General features: G+C 37.8%; 1 protein-coding gene across 8 annotated transcripts in view; it reads right to left on the reverse strand.

Annotated features, from left to right (window-relative positions):
- UNC13B (unc-13 homolog B) overlaps window positions 1-22634 on the reverse strand; it is a 231920-nt gene that overhangs the window by 75158 nt on the left and 134128 nt on the right. For 7 of the 8 annotated variants that reach the window (XM_041760948.1, XM_041760950.1, XM_041760949.1 and 4 more), the window contains 2 exons: window positions 10983-11297; window positions 8741-8831 (listed from right to left, as the gene is read on the reverse strand). In XM_041760948.1, the coding sequence (XP_041616882.1) occupies window positions 8741-8831; window positions 10983-11297 (406 nt within the window). Of the gene's footprint in view, window positions 1-8740; window positions 8832-10982; window positions 11298-13832; window positions 21846-22634 lie in introns of all 8 variants that reach the window. The other variant, XM_041760956.1, reaches the window with a different exon arrangement.

A 22634-nucleotide genomic window follows, 5' to 3' on the forward strand; every position in this document is an offset into this window, starting at 1 on the left:
TACACAGATAGGAGAGTAATCCACATCTAAGTGGTAACTGACATTATGAATGAGATTTCATAGAAACAATGTAGGGGTTTTATGAAAAGAGGATTGAGCAGAGAATACCAGAAAGACCAATATTCTAGAAATGAGCAAAGAGAAATCAGAAAAAGGAGACTAAAGAGATCAGAGAATAGTGGCAATGGGGATGGTTTCTTAAATTTCAAAACACAAAGGAGTGTTCAGTGTTAAACCCTACAGAGTGGCCCAATAAGATTTGAAAGCAACCACTAATTAGGTAACTATGAGTTCATTGATGACCCTCACAAATGCAGTTTTAATGAAATGATAATGAAATCAACTGAGACTTTCTTCAAATGTATTTCTTGGAAAATGAGTGCTACAGAATGCTTCTCTAAAACAGAATTTCATGGTCAAATAAGTTTGCAATAACATTGTGTACATTATATCCTCCTCTTTAAGAATCATAACAAGCAAAAAAAAAAAAAAGAATCATAACAAGCCTACAAGAGAGTAATCTATTGGTGTTATACTCTACTGGAACCCATTGTTTCCCAAATTTCTTTGACTATGGAACTCTATCACATAATAGAGGACCCACTGACAGTTCCAGAAACTGGAGTCCTGCAGAACATTGTTTTCACACTCTGGAAAACAGAGTTCTAAGATTATGGTGGTAATATGGTAGAAAATAGTGTTAAAAACACAGACTCTAGAGTTAAATAGACCTAGTTTTGAATGCAGTTCTCTTACCAGCTAAGTGACCCTGATCAAGTTTCTATCTTTCTAAACCTCAATTTCTTAGTCTATAAAATGGGCCAAATAACAAAGCCTAGTTTGTAAATTATTGTGAGGGATTCATTTTGATAATGCATATAAATAAAGTACTTATGTGGTGATGTAGGTAATAAAGTTTTTGTTCAGTGAGGAGTTATGGAACAGATGGGACATAATTGCAACAAGGAAGGGGAGTATGAGAACAGGTTATGTGAAGATCTAGTAATGGCCTGGGAGTGGCAGAGAGCCGGTGAACACTAAGCCTCACTCCTGACCCAGTAATGGGGCATAAAAAAGGCATATCCTCCTTTAGCAAGGACTTCAGTGGGCTCCTGACTGGCTCAATTGAGTTAGTAGAGCATGTGACTTGTAGACCAACAAGATCAAGAGGATCTTGATCTTGGGGACATGAGGTCAAGCCCCACGTGGAGGGTGGAGTTTACTTTAAAAAAGGCCAGGAAGGGGTTAGGTTAGCAAACAGCCAGGTTTCAGTCAGTAAAGAATGTATTGATTCCAGTCTCAGACTCAGTAAGATTTCATAGAATTTGCAATTTACAAATAGCAGGGCAGAAGAGGCCTCTTAGAACAGCTACAGCCCTTGTCTAAGAGAGCTTTCTCCAGGTTGTGAAGCAGTAGGGCCTGGTCTTGGGTAGAGATGACCATGAAGTTTGAAGAGAGATACTAAAAGTTGTGGTTGAGAGATGTCTACAAGTATTCAGGATATTACTACAGGATTTGAATTTCAACAGTGTAAGTAGTAGCACAAGATAAACAATTTAAAAATCCATCAATAGAGCACACAGTATACAAATTATAATACAATCACCAAGAGAAATATTATGTAGCTATTAAAGAGAATGCAGTAGCTCTATACTAATAAGGAAAAATTTCCAAGCTATAACATTAAATTTTAAAAGGTAAAGGACAATGTATGTAATACACATGCAGGCTATGCACACACACATGCTTATAAATGCACAGATTATCATAGACTGATTCACAAAACATAGATAACAAAGTGATAAGGAAGACAGGGAGACTAGAGGCCTGGAAGTTTGAAATAAGAGGGAAATTTTGCATTATACATGTTTATGTTTCTATTTTTACACTTATTACTTATTCAAAACATTCTTTAGTTTTTTAATTGTTGAGAGTAGTGATGGTTCGGGAGAGGGCTGACAGATTATGAGAAAAAAAGAGCAAAAAAGGTGATCTCCATGAGAGCAAAGAGGAGAGGTAGTAAAAGGTAGTCATACTCAGAGCAAAATCTTGAAGTTTAAAATTATACAAAGAATGCTTTCCTGATACAACTAAATCTAAGAGATGAGGTCCTCAGAGACTCCCCTTGAGCATCATTTTTCCCCAAGGGGAATACCTTTTTCAGGGCTTCAATAATAGCATGAGAAGGAAGTCTCTGGTAGGGAGAGAGTCACAAATACAGAACAGTGCTTTGTGGGAGACAGTCGATTCATTCCATCTTAATGATCTTCCCTGAGAAAATGCTGATCTCATCTCTCAGGCTGACCAGCTGCAATCTTGGATCCCATGAGATTGCTCCATTTAAACACGGGCCTTCTAATCTATTTGCCTTTCTAAATAAGGCTCTCCTTCTTCAGCTTTCTTTAGCAACCTAAAAGCTTCTGTCAAGGCTTCCTCACGGCCTACCTCCATGTCTTCTCCTTCACTGTCCCTTCCACCTGGAACACCCACCCACCTGCTGCCACCACAGTCTCTGTTTCTAGAGCTAAAAGTCTCACCTCCTCCCCCAGATTTTTCTGCAGCTAAGCCAAATAAGGTACAGAATCATATCCATTCCACCTACACTACTAACATTACTGCAATGTCATCAAACACTTATTAAGTACATATGGCCAGGTACTCAGCCAGCCCAGATACAGAGATGACCTATATGATCTCTCCCCTCAAGCTGCTTACAGGAATAGCATAAGGGGGAGTGGGGAGGAGCAGCCCAGGTGGCTGAGCGGTTTAGTGCCGCCTTCAGCCCCGGGCCTGATCCTGGAGACCCGGAATCGAGTCCCATGTCAGGTTCCATGCATGGAGCCTGCTTCTTTCTCTGTCTCTGCCTCTCTCTTTCTCTCTCTCTCGCTCTCTCATGAATAAATAAAATCTTAAAAAAAAAAAAAAAAAAAAGAAATGGCATAAGGGTAGCTAGGTTCCTATGGTAGTTCCTCAAAGTCTATTGAATGCAGTTACCAGCTGAGAAAGTACGAATGTCCCACAAATTTGTGGGAAATAGTCAAATCACAATCAAAGAAATGCAAATTAAAATAAGGGGATACCATTCTTCTGTCAAATTGGCAAACATTTTCTAAAATGATAATACTCAGTGTTGGTGTGGCACGTTCAAATACCGAAAGTACAAATTGGAAAAATCTTTCTGAAATCACATGCAGAAGTTTATCAGAAGCCTTTAAAAGATATATACTCTCAAAAAAAAAAAAAAAAAAAAAAGATATATACTCTTTAACTCAGTAATTTATTTGAGAATCTACTTTAAGAAAGCCAAGTTAAACAAATAATCAAAATCAACAGATTCATGCACAATGATGTTCATCATAGCATTGTTTATAATTATAAAGAAATAGAAGTTGTTATAAAACATCAACATAATGGAATAGTACTAATCTATTAATAATCATGAAATCACGTTTTCAAAAAATATTTAATAACCCAGAATAAGGCTCACAAAAATAATCTAAGCAAGAAAATTTTTAATGCACACACAGTATGGTCCAAATTCAGTAACTTTACATTTAATGTATATAAAAGTTATATTAGAAAACATAACTAATGCTAATATTTTATAGTTAGTAGGCTCTGGAAAAAATTAAAAATAGAATTAATTAAAACATAAAGAGGCACACAGAGACTCTGGTGAAAATGCCAACAGAAATGTTGGGGCACCTGGGTGGCTCAGTCAGTGAAGCATCTGCCTCCAGCTCAGGTCATGATCCCGAGATTTTAGGATTGAGCCCCACTGTCAGGCTCCCTGCTCAGCGGGGAGTTTGCTTCTCACTCTCCTCACCACCTGCTTGTGCTCTCTCTAGCTCTCTCTTTCTCACTCTCTTTTTCAAATAAATAAAATCTCTAAAAAGAAATGATGACAGACTTTTCTGGCTAGGTAAGCATCCATAAAAGGTTGGCTAAACGCTCTGCCAGGTTCTATACTGGGCTCTAGAACATCAGCAATAAAAAGTATAACCCCAGCAATCAAAGATCTTACAAGTACATAGAAAAGTTAGATCAAAGAGTAAAAACAAGTAATTCCATTACATCATGGTAAATGCCAATCTAGAAAAAGTATGCACAGAGTCTGGAAACTTAACCCCCAAAACTGACAACTGACTGGGTTTTAAATGTAAGAATTTAGCTAAGTGGAGAATATTCCATGCATGGCAAACAGCAAGTGCATAGTCTCTGAGATTTTGAAAAATATATAGTCCTGTATGTTGGAAATGTTAACTAAACAGAGCAGCAGAAAGAAGTAAGACCAAAATGGTATATAAGGTCTGTATCAGTGCTTTTCCAATTCTTTTTGTAGAGTATCTGGGTGTTTTGTTGCTGTTGTTTTTTTATTCCAACATGTCATGGACTGATATTTTTGGTCTATATCCTACTCAATGAAAAAAGGACATTATCACGTGCATGGTATTACAACAATCCAAATTGCCTCTAAATCCTCCCCTTAGAGTACTTATTTCACCAAAGTAGAAACAAACAGTTCCTGGACTGGGGTGGTCCATGAACCACACTGGGAGTCGCACTGAGCAAGACAGAGTATGAAGGTTTTATTTTATCATGAAGGCAATATGGAGTCACTAACGTGTATTTTTTCTGATTTCTTCTTTTTTTAAATCATAGTTTTACTAGATGATTCACAATCCTTAAAAAAGAAAAAGGTACTATTATTCTCCCCATCTTGTGGATTAGGAAAATGTAGCTGATTAACGTTAAAAAACTTTCTCACAATGATACATTGAGAAAGAAATATGGCAACCCATATCACAGGCAAGGGTTAACGTCCCTAAAACAATAAAAACTCCTGGGAATCAAAAGTTCAACAGAAAAAAAATGGGCAAAGAATACGAATAGACCATTCACAAAATAGTAAATACTAATAGCCTTTACTTGTATGAAAACATGCTTTACTGTACTAAGATATGCAAACTTAAATTCTACTGAGGCAACACTGCCTAGCAGACTAGCAAAAATCCAAAAGTTCAAACAAATCACTCTACTTGTGGCTTTAGGAAGGAAAAAAAGCACCCTCAGGACATTAGCAGGAGTATAAATTAGTACAGTATCTGTGGAAGGCAGATACCCTTTGAGGTAGTCATTAAAGCAGCTCATAAATATCCTTCTCTTTCTCTTTCAAGGTATATTATACTGTTTCACTTGAGGTTAAATATGGTTATACAATTTGCTTTATCCAGGGAAATGTGAGTAAAAGTGACATTGTATCTTCTAGGTGGAAGTTTTAAGAGCTAGAGTACAAGAGCTAGAATGCAATTTGCTATGTTCTCTTTCATTGATCTTTTCTTTCACTATACCATCTATACTGACAATATCCTACATGCAGGCTGCTCCATCACCCTGGACTGCAGAGACAAGACAACTTAAAGCAGAATTCCTTGACATGCAGGATGACAAGCAGCATAAGTAAAATAAACCTTTATTGTTTTAAGGCACTGACAAATGGAGGAAATGTAGCAATATTTATCAAATTTACAAAGGCATATATCCCCTCAAATATACTTGCAAAATGATGTATGTAAAAGGTGCTCGTTTACAGCATGGTTTGTTAAAGCAAATGACCACGCTGTTAAATCAAATGAACCAAATTAACACCAAGAGAAGACCAGTCAAATACTTGCAGTACCTTCATGCAATGAAATATCTGTAGTTATTAAGAAAAAATTCTCTTAGAACTAATATGGAAGGATCTCCAAATGAAAAAACAAGATATTCTCAGGATGTATACCAATTTCGTTTTTAAAATAAAGTGAGAGGGTTACAACATATATTCATATTTTTTTGGACTTGCACAAAGCAATAAGAAACTAACAATTATTACCTTGGGCAGAGTGTTAAAGCGTGACTAGGTGGAACTTCCAATTGCTCAGGAAAAAAAAATTGTGTGCTGTACTTAACTTCCTACTGTCACAACCTCGATAAATCAAGCAAATCTCATGTTAAGTATAAATACCATACACTTGCCTCTATCTTAAATCGTTCTCACACCCTTCACTAAACTCTGGCTTATCTCTACCCTCTTGGCCATCTAATCAGCTTCCAGTTACATTACCTGTGTTAAGAATATATTTACTATTGTTCTCTTATTCAATTAAGTAGGAATGGTTCTTAGTTACCCTTAAATAAACCATGCTTTTTCTCTAAATGATTCCAAGCTTTGCCAACAGTTTTTAGCTATTCTTTCTGAGACTCTGAATTGCCTCTTAAAACAAATTGTGTCTGCTCCAATATATTCTTGTTTTTCTCATTCAGAACTTTTGTGTGGATGTTATTTCTTTTACTTTCCTCTATAACAAAGAATTATAAGAAAATTAGAAATAAAAAATTAGTATTATAACATTGACTCCATAAATGTTTACTTTAAATGTTTATTTCATGTAAGTCTAGATCAACAGACTCCAAGTGTTTATGATTAGGCAGTCCAACCCATAGAAATATTTTTAGCATAATCTCTCAAATATATATATTTACTCATTTAAAACCTATATATATATATGTAACCATATTCGTATTCATACATTATAAAAATATAAAAAGTTTTTATAAAAGAAACAATCATTTAAGATTAATGATAAAAATATTTTTGCTGTCACTAAAAATATTAGCAGTAATATTTTTAGTGAAAGCAATGTGATACAATATGCCTCATTATTTTTTAAATCTTATTTAACATTTTGTTATAGAATTATTTGAAAGTTTGGTTCTACATTCAATTATTTCAATACATGGTTTTCAAAGCTGTCAAAAAGATACAGATATGTCAGTCAAATGAAAGATGTGCAGTTGGTTCCTACATAGCAATTTTTCAAAGATTTTGTTGAAATATGTATAAATAAGTTCTCATTTTCTCTGATATCTTATCAAATAGAAATATTTCTAATAAATAAATTCAAACCTCACTGAAATTTTTCATTAGAAATATTTTTAAGAAAAAAAAAATAAATAAATAAAAAATAAAAAAATAAAAATAAAAATAAAAATAAAAAAAAAGAAATATTTTTAAGTATGTTAGTAGTTTCTTCCCAAGATTTTAGAACATGCAGTTATGAGTTTTTATAGGTAACACTCATTGTTTCTGATTTAAAAAAGAACACACACACAAAAGAAAACATTTTCAAACATCTGTATTTAAAGCAGCTACCTTTTCAATCATTATTAAAACATTATCTTCTCCCCAAGGGTCAAATTAGCAGTGCTTATAAGAAGCTAGAACAATACAAGCAAAAAAAAAAGGCGCAACAAAATAAATGGTAATAATGGATTCTAACTGTAAAATGTAATATCTAGTCCATGAGTCCATACTGATATAAATAAACTGATGGGAGAAAAAAGAAATCTCTTCCTTATAGAATGCCAACTAATGAATGTAGAAAGTATAATGGAAACAGAAAGTTCCCATTTGGCAACTACCATTAGTGGTGGTAGATTCAGATAGGAGTCATCAATGGATGCTTAGCTTGTAGGTAGGAGGCGATGAGGAGTAAGATATTGGCATAGTCTCAGAGTACACAAAACACTTATCAATTACAAAAGGAAAAAGGGTGCTTTGACAAGTTGGAAACCTGGCCAATAAAAACTTAACTAGGTGATTGAGGTTAACATTAAGAAGGGTAAAACAATTCACTAAAAAGAGCCCAGCGTCAATTTTGTGTAATTCCTGCCAACAAAGCATGTCCCGAGTCTGAACATGAGGAAACATTGGATGGACCCCAAATGAAGAACATACTACAAAATAAAAGCCCTGTACCATCTGTCCAAGATAAAAATGAGGAAGTGTTCCTGATTAAAGGAAACTAAAGAGATATGACTACTAAATGCAACATGGCAGCCTGAATTATATCCTGGACCAGGAAAGAAAAAAAGATATTGTTGAGACAGCTAGCAAAGTTTGCATAGCATTTTGATGATGGTGTTGCTGTTGTTGATTTTTTCTTGTGGATGGTTACATTGTAGTTGATAGGAGAGTCTCTTGGTTTGTTGGGAAGTACAAATAGGACTATTTATGAGTAATATGACATCTCTCCAACTTTTTCTCAAATGGTTCAGAAAAGAATTAATCGTAATGGAAGGAGGGTTTTGAAGCAATTTTGATCATGTCATCAATTGGGGCATCTTGGCAAGAAAGATTTAAGCATTCTTTATATTGCTATTTTGGCAACTTTTCCCTAAGTTTGTAATTATTTCAAAATAAATTATACTTTAAGTGTATTTATAAATGTGAGCATGCTTGCATTTTTAATATCTGCCTGGTATTATACTACTGACAGCCACTAATCATCATTTAAAAATAACCTTTCTGTGTATATCATAAAGGCCCTCTGTAATAGGCAGTCAGTGGCCTTAAACTGGGTAGCCAAGGGAGACAACAACTAGAGGCCTTATAATAACTTAGGCCCTGTCCTAAGTTCAAAATATAATGGCCTCAAAGTGGCAATGGTACTGAAAATAGCATTTAACTTAAACTTCAGGCTCTCAACCCACTAGGTCTATTTGATTTCCATTAATCAGCATAGAAGGAAGCCAAAAGCCAACTCCCATCTCTTAAGACTCTAGCTTACTTGTCATGCATTTCCAGAAGCACACTATAAGAAGATGACTAATCACTGACTGCTTCTTTAGGACCATATGTCTCCCAATTTTAAAGGAAAAATTGTCCCAACTAGTACTAGAAAAACAGATTTCCTACCTCCTGCAGCTGGAGTCGAACCTTGGTAACTGCTCGGATCCAGTGAGCTCTTGCTTGGGTAAATGGTGAAGAACCATTCTCCTCAGGAAAACTTGTAACAAAGAAAAGAATGTTTCTTAAAAATAGCCCAGGCAACAAGGTGACTGCTCAAGCAAAACTGCCAAGTATCTAAAGTAAAATGGTTTGTATTCATGCCTAGACTTATTTTGTGAGTCAGGCCACTAAACAGAATAGTACTGAATAGGCAATGTGAAAAAAAAAATCCTCTCTAAAATGACAACTTTTAGCTTTTTATCCATTTCCTCTCTCCTTTCCCCTTTATTCACTCAACCAATGAGCCAAATCACTAGGATAGTCAAGTTTCAGGATTCCAGTAAGAGTAATGGCAAGGGCCCTGAGTCAATGTTAGCACTGAAATTACATAGACATGTGAACTAACCCTTGCACCTTACCTCTCAAGACCACCGAGTCTCCCTTGGGCATTCTGTATATCATCCATCCTTAGAGCAGAATTTTGTTCTTACAAATCTTTCCTGCTCCACTAAGAATATTGGAAGGCTTATCATTCCTAGACTACATCAAAAACGCTAAGTAAAAAAGCACAGCTCTTTTCCTGCCATGGTCTTTTTCCCTGACCTGCCTTAGGGACACCTTCAATGACACAACAATAATATATAACAAAGTAGCTTTGGGGCAGAAACACTAGGCTGTATTAGAACAAATCATCACCCAGGTTCTTAACTGTGGAATACTGGTCAGTTCTTGGTGATAATGCTTCTCCTCTCTCCCACTGAGGTCTAGGGCCAAGGCAGCAAACAAGCATCCACCATTTAGATATCTGAAATATATGCTAGGCTCTGACGCCATCTAACTGAGTCAACTGTATTAAATAAAATACTGTGGGCACTGCTGACCATGGTAGAACTGGGCCTCATCTGCATAGCTAGGATTTGAAAGGACATAACCATTGGAGGACAAAAACTCATGCTGGACACTTCTGCTGCTCTACCAAGAACTCTAGACAATAGTATCTGCCAAGTATAAGGTCTACAAAGAGCCATTTCTCAGTGGGTCATCAATCACAAATCTTGGATGTCTTGTCTATTAGATGAGCCAAGAGAGATGACCAAAAATCAGGAAAAAGGAGAAAAGAAAATAAGTTTGCATCTTCAGTGGTGGAGTAGATACACCAACAACCCTTCAAACTTTTACCACATATAACAGCACTTGCTGCTCTGATCTGTTGGTGAGAGGCTTTATTTTTAGACCTTGAAATCTGAGAATCCAAGTCACATCTAGCCCTTATCACTCTACCCCAGTGATTTTCAACTGGGGGCAGTTTTGTCCCCTAAGAGAAATCTGACAAGATCTAGAGACATTTTTGGTTGTCACAACTTAGGATTACTACTGGCATGTAACATACAGAGACCAGGGATGTCACTATACATTCCACAATGCCCAGAACAGCTCCACATAACAAAGAGTTATCTAACCCCAGATATCAATCATGCCAAGACTGAAAATCCCACTCTGCCCTAACCTATCAGCAAATCTACTGACCAATTTAGCTCAATAACAATAACATTCAAACACTGCACTAAGATTCATTATAAGACTGTTAAAAAAGCAAGTTTAAAATTTTTCTTCTCATGGGTACCAATTAATTCCAGACACACTGTTAGACCTGGGGAGGCAAAAGGGTGAGATCTGGCTTTTAGACCAATTCTTTCTTAACTCTGTCCTGGTGTTCTCAGCCAGGAAAAACAAAACAAAACAAAACAAAACAAAACAAAACAAAACAAAACAAAATGTTCACATAAAAAGTTTAAACATTAACTGGCTGAGAAGCCTATTTCATCCAAAGCAGCTCCTTTGAATGAAGTAAGTTGCAGGGCTTGGGTTGGTTCTAGACTCAGAGGCTACCATACATAAGTCCTAGTAGGCCAATAACTGCATATTCAAGAAGGCCTGGTACACTGAAGCTAACTACAAAGAACCCAAGTGTTCTTCAGAGATCCTCAGAATATCTAGGGAATTATATACCAAAAATCAAAGGAAGCAGCACATAGCCAAACCTCAGTTTCTTGATCACTACCATACCCAACTATAGCAAAACAAATGAAAAGCACTTACAAAAAAAAAAAAAAGAAAGAAAGAAAGAAAGAAAAGCACTTACATCCAGCAATACCACAGGCAGATACTGAGGAAACCACATGAACTCCTTAAGGAAACTATCACCTACCTCTCCTGGGGGCCTAGGACGTGGTCTTTGGGTAGCACCAGATCTGGGGGAGGATGGGTTGTGGTATCTTCTTTCTTGTCCTTGGGTTCACACACTCTCCCCTTCTCTTCTTCACCTGTTACCTCCAAGGCTTTCTCTTGTTCTCCAAAGCCCACCTGGCCGTCTCTGGAGAAGCTGCCAGAGCTGTGGCATGAATGAATTGAATCCCTCTCCCGACGGTCATCATCTTGTTCATGACACTGGTCTAGTTCACTCAACTGAGAGCTTCCTTGACTCATATTACAGGATGAGCCATACCTACTACTGCTGGTGGGGCTGTGAGAATGAAAGAAAGACAGGTGAGTACTTACATGCAAACAGGGACCAGGACAAAAGTAATGGACAAATCCAGAAATAATGATTCTTTCAGTGGGAAGAATCACAAATAGGAGGTCTCTGGGAAGACAAGACCAAACTTTGTAATCTAGAAGAACTAGTTTCTAGTCAGCAGAAGCACAACAGGAAAAGCAATGCTGGGTTCTCTAATATTAACCTCAACCTGTGACAGACTTTGAAGCATACTTTTTCTTAATGTGATTTTTGTAAGTTGGATCGAGAATTATTAATATTTAAGTATTAAATATAAAAATACCCTCTTATTTATGCCTAAAATTCTTTACTCAGACTTCTAAAGAAACTTGTCCAGTGGCTGTGATTAAAGTTTTCTAATTTCCATAAAGCAAAATGGTGAACTCTACTCCCCTCTTATTTACTAAATTGATGTCCCCTTTTCTTCCTCTGTAATTATAAATGTGAATGTCTGTTCCTTAGGATGAGCAAAGGAGACTGGAGATGTTTCTTTAATTATCTCTCAGCTATCTACATGATGAGATAATGGAAGCCATTGGGAGATGAAGTCTATGACCAAAAAAATTTGTCTGGGGAATGGTCTCATCAACATGAATGTTACAATGAAATCCCTGGCAGCACAGGCAATGTCCCAAAGATGAACTTGCCCATCTGTAATGGAGTTGCTCTCTGGACACAACAAAGTTTTGGAAAAAGTGGACAAAATCCAACTCTAGGATCTGGGTCAGGACCATACTAATGCATTTCTATACTTAAAGAGAGGCCAGCCCAACCCTTTCTCAACCACCTGAATTCCCATACCCAGGGAGGAAATTTGTGCGCCTGTTATGAGAGACAGCACCAATAGCAGAGAAAGCACAGTGAATTATGATTAGAAACCATGATTAGGGCAGCCCGGGTGGCTCAGCAGTTCAGCGCCTGCCTTCAGCCCAGGGTGCAATCCTAGAGTCCCAGGATGGAGTCCCACATTGGGCTCCCTGCATGGAACCTGCTTCTCCCTCTGCCTGTGTCTCTGCCTCTTTCTCTGTGTGTGTGTCTCTCATGAATAAATAAATAAAAATCTTAAAAAAAAAAAAAAACATGATTAGAGCAGTATCCACAAGTTACTCCCTTGAGCCATATACTAAATTTAAGAGTCAGTCCTACTCAAGACAGAAGTTCTAGGTGATGATCTTTAAGATCTATCCCAGAATAGTTCACTGAATAGTTCTATCCCAAGTCAGGGGCCCTTCTTTCACTTCTGGTATCATGCTAGAAAGCCTCCATGCAAAAGGACAAAGAATTTCCTTGCCACAGAGTCAAGTCTTTAAAGGGCTTATGTTTACCCTTGGCCAAATGAAGATAAATCATTACTGTTTTCCAGTGATAATCTCCCTATGGATCCTCCCAATTACCTAGTATTTTCAGACTAATTTCTGATCCTTCATCCCAAAGCAGGCTGCTATGAATAGCTCCTAACACATGTGTGTACATGAATGCACACACACACACACACACACACACACACACGATCTCTAAAACCAGCCCCTTTGGACAGGTTTGGGTGAGAAGTCATGGCAGCATTCTTAAATTGTACAGTACGTGGTGCTTCTCCTTAGGGGAAATAATATTATCTTTTCCAAATGGACCCTGCACAATGCTCCAGAATAAAGAACTACAGCAAATGATAGCCCTGAGCTCCCATGACACTTTATTCAAGGCACTTACCAGACACCAGTCTCAAGGTACGAAATGGCAGACTAGAAAGAGCTATATAAATCCATGTGGAGGGATCCCTGGGTGGTGCAGCAGTTTAGCGCCTGCCTTTGGCCCAGAGCGTGATCCTGGAGACCCAGGATCGAGTCCCATGTCAGGCTCCCGGGGCATGGAGCCTGCTTCTCCCTCTGCCTGTGTCTCTGCCTCTCTCTCTCTCTCTCTCTCTGTGACTATCATAAATAAATAAATTAATTAAAAAAAAATAAATCCATGTGGAATATAGAATATAAATTATCCCAACCTTTGCATCTAGCATTTTACTTAATAACTTCATTGCCACTGGAGAAAGCATCTTAGAAGACTTGGAAAAGCACAGCACAGTAGATCTCTCCCCAGCTATTAGAGATATAAGTGCTGAGGGCCAAGGAAGCATCCTAGCCTATCACATGGTTGTAATTAATAAATGCCACACTACTACTTGCAGCCTCTTTCTGCCCTCCATTCTCCATTTCACTTTCATAAGGCAGAGCAAACCAGAATGAGTAAATCCTAAGGCCCAACCTTTCCTTTAGCAGTAAGTTCCTTCTCCCAATTAATGAATTCCATTTGGCTCTAGAGAGAGGGAACAGGATGAAAAGACCCACACATTACTCCTTGTTACTTAACCCCTAGTTAACATGAAGCGCGGGTGCTAGGAAAGACATAGGAAAAATATAAAGCAGCCTATCATTAAGCTACCTCTAAGTCACTGCATCATAAATGGTCAATTCCTTAAAATCATTTATGATGCTTAGGTTGAAAACAGGCCTTTTGTCGGTCTTTGGTTCCTTGACGTCATGGAGAGTAATTGGTTGCTGTATGTTTGAAAGACAGTCAGTGCAAGGAGGCATCACCTCTTCCTCTTGTGTTTCTGGCTGGTGAAGTAACTCAGTGACAGTGCAGTGTTCTTCCTTATGACTCCCTGAAGGACAGGTGGAGCTAGAAAGGGTGCTTTTGGAACCCCAGTGTTCGCCAGATGCTGAAATTCCCTGCTGGTTTTCCATTTCTCCTGACCCTGAAAGCTCATGAGCACATATACTTGGCCTGGTCTCCAGATGCTCATAGGTCCCAGAGGGTTGAGTAGCTGGTTCAGCACTAGCCGCAGACATTTGAGAAGACTCTAAAGCTTTGTCAGCCTCACTAAAATGAAGGTTCTGATCACTGCTGATAACTAAAGCTGGAGAAGAGGATTCTGTAGGTACTTGTTCAGGGCCTCCTTTGTTCTCTTTTGGCCGTGTGAATGAAAGATCCAGCTTCTTTCCAAATCTCAGTTTTAGATCACTTGCCATCATACTCCCTTTCCCATCACTACCTCCCTCAAATAGAGTTGACAACTTTTTAAAATTGGCCATTAAACCAGGCTCTGCCCCTCTATTACCAGAGGAAGGAGATGGGGAAAATAAAGAGCTCAGTGGTTTCCCATAGTCAGTGGCAGAAGATGGGAAATGGAGTTTTGGCCAATTGGTCATGTTTGGGATCCCAAAATGAGGTCTTGGCTGCTCTGCTTCCTGGGGGACTGCAGGTGGATCTTTCTGGGTACCAAGTATCCCATAACTTTCTTTGGCACAAAACACAGGCTCCTCCAGTACAGTATAAGAAAGGTATCCTTGGGTTTCTGGTGTGGCACTCTGGCCAGCACTTGCATCACTTAACAGTGGACTACTGGTTTCCAGTGAATTGGTTGTCTGTAGTTCCAAGAAATCTTGGTTTGTGGAGGCTGACTGAATAGCTGGCTTTGCCTCAAGAGGAGTAAGTGGCTGAACTGGAGGAGGAAGCTCTTCGGCAATACAGGTAGGATCTGGATCCAAATGCGATAGCAATGATATATGCTCTGCTTCCAATGATGTCTCTGTGTCTGTGCCCTGCAACAACCCCATGTCTCCTTCATCACTCAGAGACAATACTCCTTGCCCAGTATCGTCCCCTGAGACAGAAGGTGTAGCCCCAATTGTTTCAGAATCTTGGGGTTCTAGAATATTGTCAGGAATATTATTGTTTTCCATTTCAGTTGTTAGTTTAGTATCATCTATCAGGGTCTCTGAGTCTGACTTTGCACTAACTACAGTCATTGTACCACCACTGAGAGTAGATTCTGAATTGAATGTTGGAGAGGAAGCTTCTCTCCACAAATTTTCTGTGGGTACTGATCCTATAGTATCTCTGCAACTACCATTTTGAGGCCTTGCAATAGCTGGGACAGGTGATTCTTGTTTGTATGTCTCTGGTCTGGGACTTTTAAAAATTCCAAGTAACTCACCTTTGAGGGACTGAGATGATGTACCAGAAGAAAGGGAGAAAAAGGAGTTTTTCTTTGGAGGTTTAGGAGAGGAGAAAAATGCAGAGAAAGTTTTGGGAGGTTCAACTAAGGACCCAGAGAAAGACTTCACTTTTGTCACAAACCCGGAAAGCATCTCTACTGAAGAGCCCAACACTGATTTGTCTTCTTCTTTATCTGCCTCTCGGCTCTGGAAGTGCTCTGTATACCCTGGCTCCACAGAGGGAGAGGGTGGTTCTACAATCTCTGTTAAGACCTCATCAGGGACCTTTTCTAATGGCAAGCTCAAAGGGTCACTAGTAATTATTTCAATTTGGTGGTGGTTAGTGCAAGTGTCTGGACTGTTGAGCTTTTCAGTCAAATGGTTATCATGTGAAAAAGACTTGGCCAGTGAGCCACTAGGGAAGGCTTCCTGTATGAAAGTCTCTTCTTCATTAGGAGTTACCCCAAGGGACTCTGGACCAATGAGCAATGTTTCAGTCTGTGCCTGAAATTCTGGTGAATTAGAACCAAAGTCATTTTGCAACTGATTCATGTGGATATCTGCTAAAGATGTCCCTGGTCCATTACCAGAATCTTGTTTTTCCTGATAGTCCTTCTCCACATTGAGCTCATCTGTAAGGGAAGTAACCTCAACGGTGTTGCTACAAGGAGCCATTTGCTGTTCATGAACTCCCTCCTGGACTATGCTAGCTCTACTGCCACTAGAACCTTCTCTAGTCATTGTGCCACCCATGTCTACAAAAGCACTTGGCTTCTTAGAGGGCTGGGAAGTCACTGGAGCAACAGTTAAAAGGCTGTGTTTTTCCCCAGGAGTCTGCTGCTTTCCATCCAAAAATGACAAGTTGAAGAAACTAAAAGAGCTAGTATGAGAGGCATCCTTCTTGCTGCTTGAGTTAGTAGTTGAAAAAAAGGAAGGAAGTGTAAAGAGCCCTTCTGCTTGAGATTTGGTTCTTGGTAGAGTAGTAGAGGCTCTATTCTCAGATTTTTCAGATCCAGTCAGGAAAGAAAATATACTTTTTCTGGTTTGCAACTCTGGTTGAGATGAAGAGGTTGTGGCAGTTGAAAAACTACAGCATTGATCAGAAAAATGATCTTGTTCCTTTGAATTCCTTTGGCTCGGAATATCAAAAGTTGGTTGATCACTTCTTGAAACTTCTGTCCCCGTAGACACACCACTAGTTTCTACTGAAGAATCTCTGGAAGACTCTTTGAGACAATTTGCTGAGAAAGACTGATTTGGTGATTGCTGGATTAGGTGATCTCTGGAAGGTACCTCTTTTTCAGTCAAATTATTACTCTGTATATCGGTAGTCGATGGTTCTTTTAGCCCACTGTCATCAATAGTAATCTGCTTGTTCAGACTCCTAACTCGAACCTTCCTTTTAGAGGCAACTGGTGTAGCAGGAAAGTTCCCAATATCCTGGTTAATTGCCTGTGGAGGATTAGGACTTGATTTGACTTCATCCTTATTAACCAAGGAAGAAACAGACATATTTTCAGTTGTTTGTATAGAAGATACATTGGTTTTAAATAAATCCCCAAGGGTACCAAAAAAATTGGAAACACCAGGAGATTCATTCTTTTGTTGATAAAGTATCTTTCTATTTTTATCATCATTCTTTTCTAAATTTGGTGATCCTTCTTTATTCACCTGGGTTTTAAAGAGGTTCAAAAATCCAGATGCCTGTTTTCCATTTGATACTGTACTTACTGAAGAGTCTTCTCCCCGACCAAAGAGTTTCAATGCACTTTTAAATAATGTTCTCTCAGATTCTTTGGAAGACTGGTCCTGGGGAAGCTCACAGTTCTTGTGTTCATCCCTACTAAACTGTGATGCAAGAGGAACTGAAATAGAGTCAGCTGTAATGATTTCATTATCTTCCATATCTGATTTAGGCCGAAGAGTTGTTTGGCTTACCTGGACAACAGATTTTAACAAACTTTGTTTTTTCACATGAAAATTTTTATTTGAAGGGAACTCTTGCTTCATATTTTTAGTAAATTCTGGTCGTTGAACACTGGATCCTATTTGTCTTTCTAAATCCTTCTTGAGAAGACATTCTTCTTCATCTTGAGAGTTACTCTCTAATTGCTTATTCAAGATTAATGACTGAAGACCATCATTTGTGAGCTCTGCTAAGCCTGAATGCTGATCCATTTTCTTCATGACCAAAGACTCTAAGGATTCATTCTCAACAAAATTCAAAGTATTTCCAACCAAAGCAGAAAATAATGAAGTTACTTTGTTCAATGATGACATCTCTCCTGTTTGCTGTGGACTGTTAGTCATATTTTCAGGATGAACCAAAGAGGTAGCTTCTTCAGAAGACTGAACCCAGTGGAAACTAGAAGGGTAAACAGATGAATCCTTTGCTAGAGGCTGGTTCTCATCATCCTCTATAAAATGATTTTTACTTAAGTCATGATTTCCAATAGTTTGGGGCTTATTTCTGAGATCCAATATGTATTTAAAGTCTTCAGAACAACACCCCTTTTCTTCAAAAGATCCAAAATTTCCTTTAAACTTCTGAAGATTATTGCCTGAAAAATCTAATGGTTGATCCTTTTGGTCACAACTTGACTCTTCAAGTACTTGTGAGAAGGTTCCTAAATTTAGATACACTGGTCCTTCACCTCTTGGCAAAACTACAGATAAATCAAGAGGGTCATCAATTGGTTCCTCTTCAACACACCAGACTAATTCATCTTCCTTGTCAAGCACTTTAAAACTATAGGCAGAAATAATGCTGTCATCCAACATAATACTTGATAGATCATTTGTCTGTAAACCATAATTCAAATACTCTTGATAATAACAATCAGGTATAAATAAATATGCATACTGCCCAGTAGAATCAGTGAGGAGATAATACATATACTGACCATCATGGAACATATAATATCCATAATCCCCATCCTCTGATGGCCACCACACTCCATTTTCAAGACATGACAACCATTCCTGGTATTCATAACTAACACTTGAAAAAACAAAGTTTTCATCCATCCTTAATGATTCTTGTTCAACTATGGAACATGTAGTCTTCTTATAACCTGAAGAACAACTTAAGTCAATGGGCAGTTCTTCTAGTGAATTCTTAGTCTCATTAATTGGAAAATGATAATTTCCATATAATGAGTTAGCTGCCCACATACCACTTCTTAATAAGTTGTCTTCATTAAATGCTAACTGGTCCAATGATTCATATGGTAAGTCATGCCAAATGACACTGTTTGGATTTGTTTTCCATTCCAAGATATTTGCATTTTGAGCCTTTTGGCAAAAATTTATTGCTGAGTTTTCTGAGTCAGGCCACAGGAAAACATCACCTGATGGGAATGTATTTTGATTCCACATACAATAAACTGGCTGAAGTTTTCTGGAATTTTTAGAGAAATCTTTTATATCAGAGTCCCATTTATAACAGAGAGGATTATTCATCTCTTCAAAAGCCTGACAGTGGTTTGACAGAATGCTAGTACTTAATATGGGTGGATTTAACTTGTTTGAATTTTCGTGTATTTTCCCCTTAAGAACATGGTGTGGTGTCAGCCTCTCAGCCATGGATTTCTCTAAGAGGCCTAGCTGAGCACTTGGAGCACAGTGAAGGACTCTGTTCTCAGAAGAGGGGCAATTCTTTTCACTTTGCTGATTTTTCCATGTAGGAGGGGAATGATGACTATCAACCCAAATATCAGATAATGGTGTATTTTCTTTAGGTAAAGATAAAAAGCTTTTTGTGAAGCCAGATGTTTCTTCTTTTTCAACATGATTCTTCTGGTTCTCAGGAGTCACACACAAAGTAACAGGGATCTCATCCAAGGATAAATGTTTATTTCCATTCAAACTTTTTATGTTGCCTGAAGACACAGACTTTGCTTCATCTGGTTTACAATCAGTCACACTGTTATTGGATATCAGGTTAAATATTCCAGAGAGTACGCCTGGGATATTACTCTTATGATGAGAATCATCATTTTTCAAACTTAATTCTTGTTGACTAGACAAGTTTTCAAGAGAAGAAAACTTGTTAAGCAGACCAGAAAGTAGGCCTCCTTGGGTTCTTTTCTTTGAAGCTTTATCTACAAGTCTGTCTTCATTAATCTCACTAACCAGGGTGGATTTTGAAATGGGAGAAGTAAATGCTAATGAAGAGTATGATACTGTTAAAGGTGTCACTTGTGCAAGAGTCTTACTTTCTTCTGAAGAATCTGAAGGAATATATTCTTTGGACACAACTTCAGGGATGGCTGAGGTATCTCTCTGACAGGTATCTACTGCTGCATGGTCACTTGAATTTAATTTGTCTATATTCCCAAATTCCCCAAGATCATTATTAATAACTGGAACTGAATTAGACTTTACTTTATCAAGTGTGGCATCTTCAGGACAATTTATTTGATCATTTTTATTAAATGCTTCTGTACCATCAAATTTCCCTAAATTATTATGAATATTTGGAACTGAACTAGATGTTATTAGACTAAGTTTGGCATTTTCACGGCAGTTTCTTTGGATCTCTTCATCAATGGTTACTGCTGAGTCAGGAAAACTCTGGTCATTGACAGTGATACGGCTGTCAGTGAAAGGAAATTTAAACAAAGGAAAAATGCTTCCTTCCTCTCTTAAATCCTGCTGCTTTTCAGAATGACTAAGAACTCTGAAAAATGGAATATGTAGTTTTCCACTAAAAGAAAAGGAACGTCCATCTTTCCTAGGGCCCCTTTCCCATCCATCTTCCTCTAACTGGTGAATTTTCATAGATTCTGACACAGTTTTCTTTGAGCAGGTCTCAGGTGAAGTGAACAAAAACTGGCTAAAAGATTTTCTGAGTGGCTCAAGAAAATCATCATCTCTAGTAACTTTGTCCTCCTCAATCGGTATTGCTGAAGACTCTTTATTTGCAATTCTACTGCCAGTTACACAAGATTGTCCTGGAGTGTCTTTGGCACATTTTTTTGGTTGATCTGGTAACAGAGACAGATCTGTACAGGATTTTCTTTCCAAGAGACTTTCAATACCATTTTTTTTATTTGCAGAACCACCTAAGTTTGAAGGTTCATTGGTCGATTGGGAAGACAACAACAAATCCTTACTTAGGGGCATTTGGGTTGAACCTGTAGTTTCTCCATCATTCCTATCAAAAGTGATGACACTACTGTCATTGCCAAGAGTGTCTTCCCTTTGATTTGACTCTAATCCACACCCAGTGACATTTTCCTTTCTTGTTGGCTTGCTCTGGTCATCATCCTTTTTGGTTTCATCTTTTTCCGAAAAGATCTTTAATGGATTCAGCCTGCTGAAAACAGACTTTATAACTGAACTCTGACTCTGTGGAGGGGAGTCCCTTCCAATAACCTCTGTTGCATCCTGAAAGCTTAAATTTCCAGTTTTACTACCTGTGTGCTCATTTTCAGAGGTTTTGTGATTTCTGCCAAAATCCTCATTATCAACTGCTTGAGAGGATAATGGAGATTGTATGGAAATATCCTTCCCCAGTACTGACTTGGCTCTGGGTTTAGATCCTGAATTAATCATCTCTACTTGATTAAGAGTTTCTGTTTTCTCTGGAACTAAATAAACCAGCTTTTCCACAGAGGTTGTTAGCTGCTTTGTGCCTGAACCCATTTTTTCTGTGAGTGAACTGAACAGAGAACCAACAGCACATTTCACTCCATTCAGCTCAGGAAAAAATATAGCCTTGTCTTTGTCATTCTCGACAATGGTTGAAGGTGCTTTTTGATCCTCAGGCATTTTGTGCTCTGCGTTATCAACAGTACTATTGTGTTTAAGTGATTTTTTAGTTTTTGGAAGGGAGCCAAATCGATTAATCTCTTCTTCCTTCTCTGCTAAATATTCTGACACTGTTTCTACCAAACACTGAAGCTCATCCATTGTATCAACATAGTCCTTCTTGGGTTCCTCAAGAGAGGAAGGGGTCATCTCTTCCATAGGGCACCCAGACTGATCTCCAAGTGTGTTTGCATCACACTTTAACTTTGGTAATGGGAATACTGGATTTGTTACATGATATTCTTCAGGAAAGCCTCCAACATGATGGACATCGGATGGATGATTTGTTGGTGACAATAAACCTTCCTGTTTATCAGTAAGAGGAGAACTCAGAAGTTCATCAGAAGTACTACTGGCAGAATCTTCAAGAATATCTAATGGAGTGAAATTAGTGACATATTGGTTTAAGCCAGATGAGTTTTCATAGTTCTTAAAACAACCAGAAAGATCATAATTATGATTTTCCAACTTAGTAGTCCACATGCCACTCTTAACCACAAAACCATTTTTGTAAGGGCGTAAAATTGGATAATTTTGTTTCTTCTTTTCAATGTGGCAAACGTTACAATTTTCAGTGTTAGGATATGTACTTTTGAAGTTAGTCTTAGTTCCTGATCTATCATCATATGGTCGTCTTTCACTGCCTTCAAAATGACGGTATAAGGGTTTGTTTTTCCTTCTCCTATCTATTGTATATTTCTGAGGATATCTGGAGAATACAGAGGTTTCAAATTCAAGGTCAAAATTAAAGGCAGTAGAAAATTCACTTTCTTGACCCAGAGATGGTATCTTTTTCCGATTCTTACACTTCAGTTGTTCTTGTTGGCTGTAATATTTACCAGTTTTTGAAAGAGTTCTAATCTCTTTTGCTTCTGCTTCCTTTAAATTTATGTTACTGTTTTCTAGAAACTCTTGTGATATTTTCTCCTCTATCTCTTTATATATATTTTCTTGCTCTTCATAGTCAGTATCAGAGAAAGCTGAAATAACCTTAATTTTGTCATTTTTAGCCTGCAAGCCTTGTCTGGTGTAAAAGAATAAAATTGGGAGGAATAGTAAGGCCAAGAAAAGAGAAGAAACAGGGAAAGGGAAGAAACAAATTATAAAATTTAGTGCACATTCAATGAGAAAACTAAAATAATATAATAAAAATTACCATTCAGGCTGAAAAAATATGATAAAGAAATCTATATGTTCTTAAATCAGTATTAAAGTACTTTAGCCAAATAGTTTTTTCCACTTCAGAAAAAGAACAGCTATGATAATAACCATAGCTACTTGCTACCATGAGCTTTTTAGGATCCTTTTATTTTCCAAGATAGAAACAAAATGAAAATGTTTCCTGGATATTTAGAATGTATTTGCAACACTCAGGTTGAACTGTTAAGTATTTAACAAAAATATATCAAGGGATTTCAAGAGACCTAAGTTTGTTGATTAATATGGGTCTGAAAAGAAGTCAAGCTGATAACTTGCTGAAAGTTATTATTTGAGGTAG

This window comes from Vulpes lagopus, chromosome 7 (genome assembly GCF_018345385.1).
Source record: "Vulpes lagopus strain Blue_001 chromosome 7, ASM1834538v1, whole genome shotgun sequence".
Classification (NCBI taxonomy): Eukaryota; Metazoa; Chordata; class Mammalia; order Carnivora; family Canidae; genus Vulpes; species Vulpes lagopus.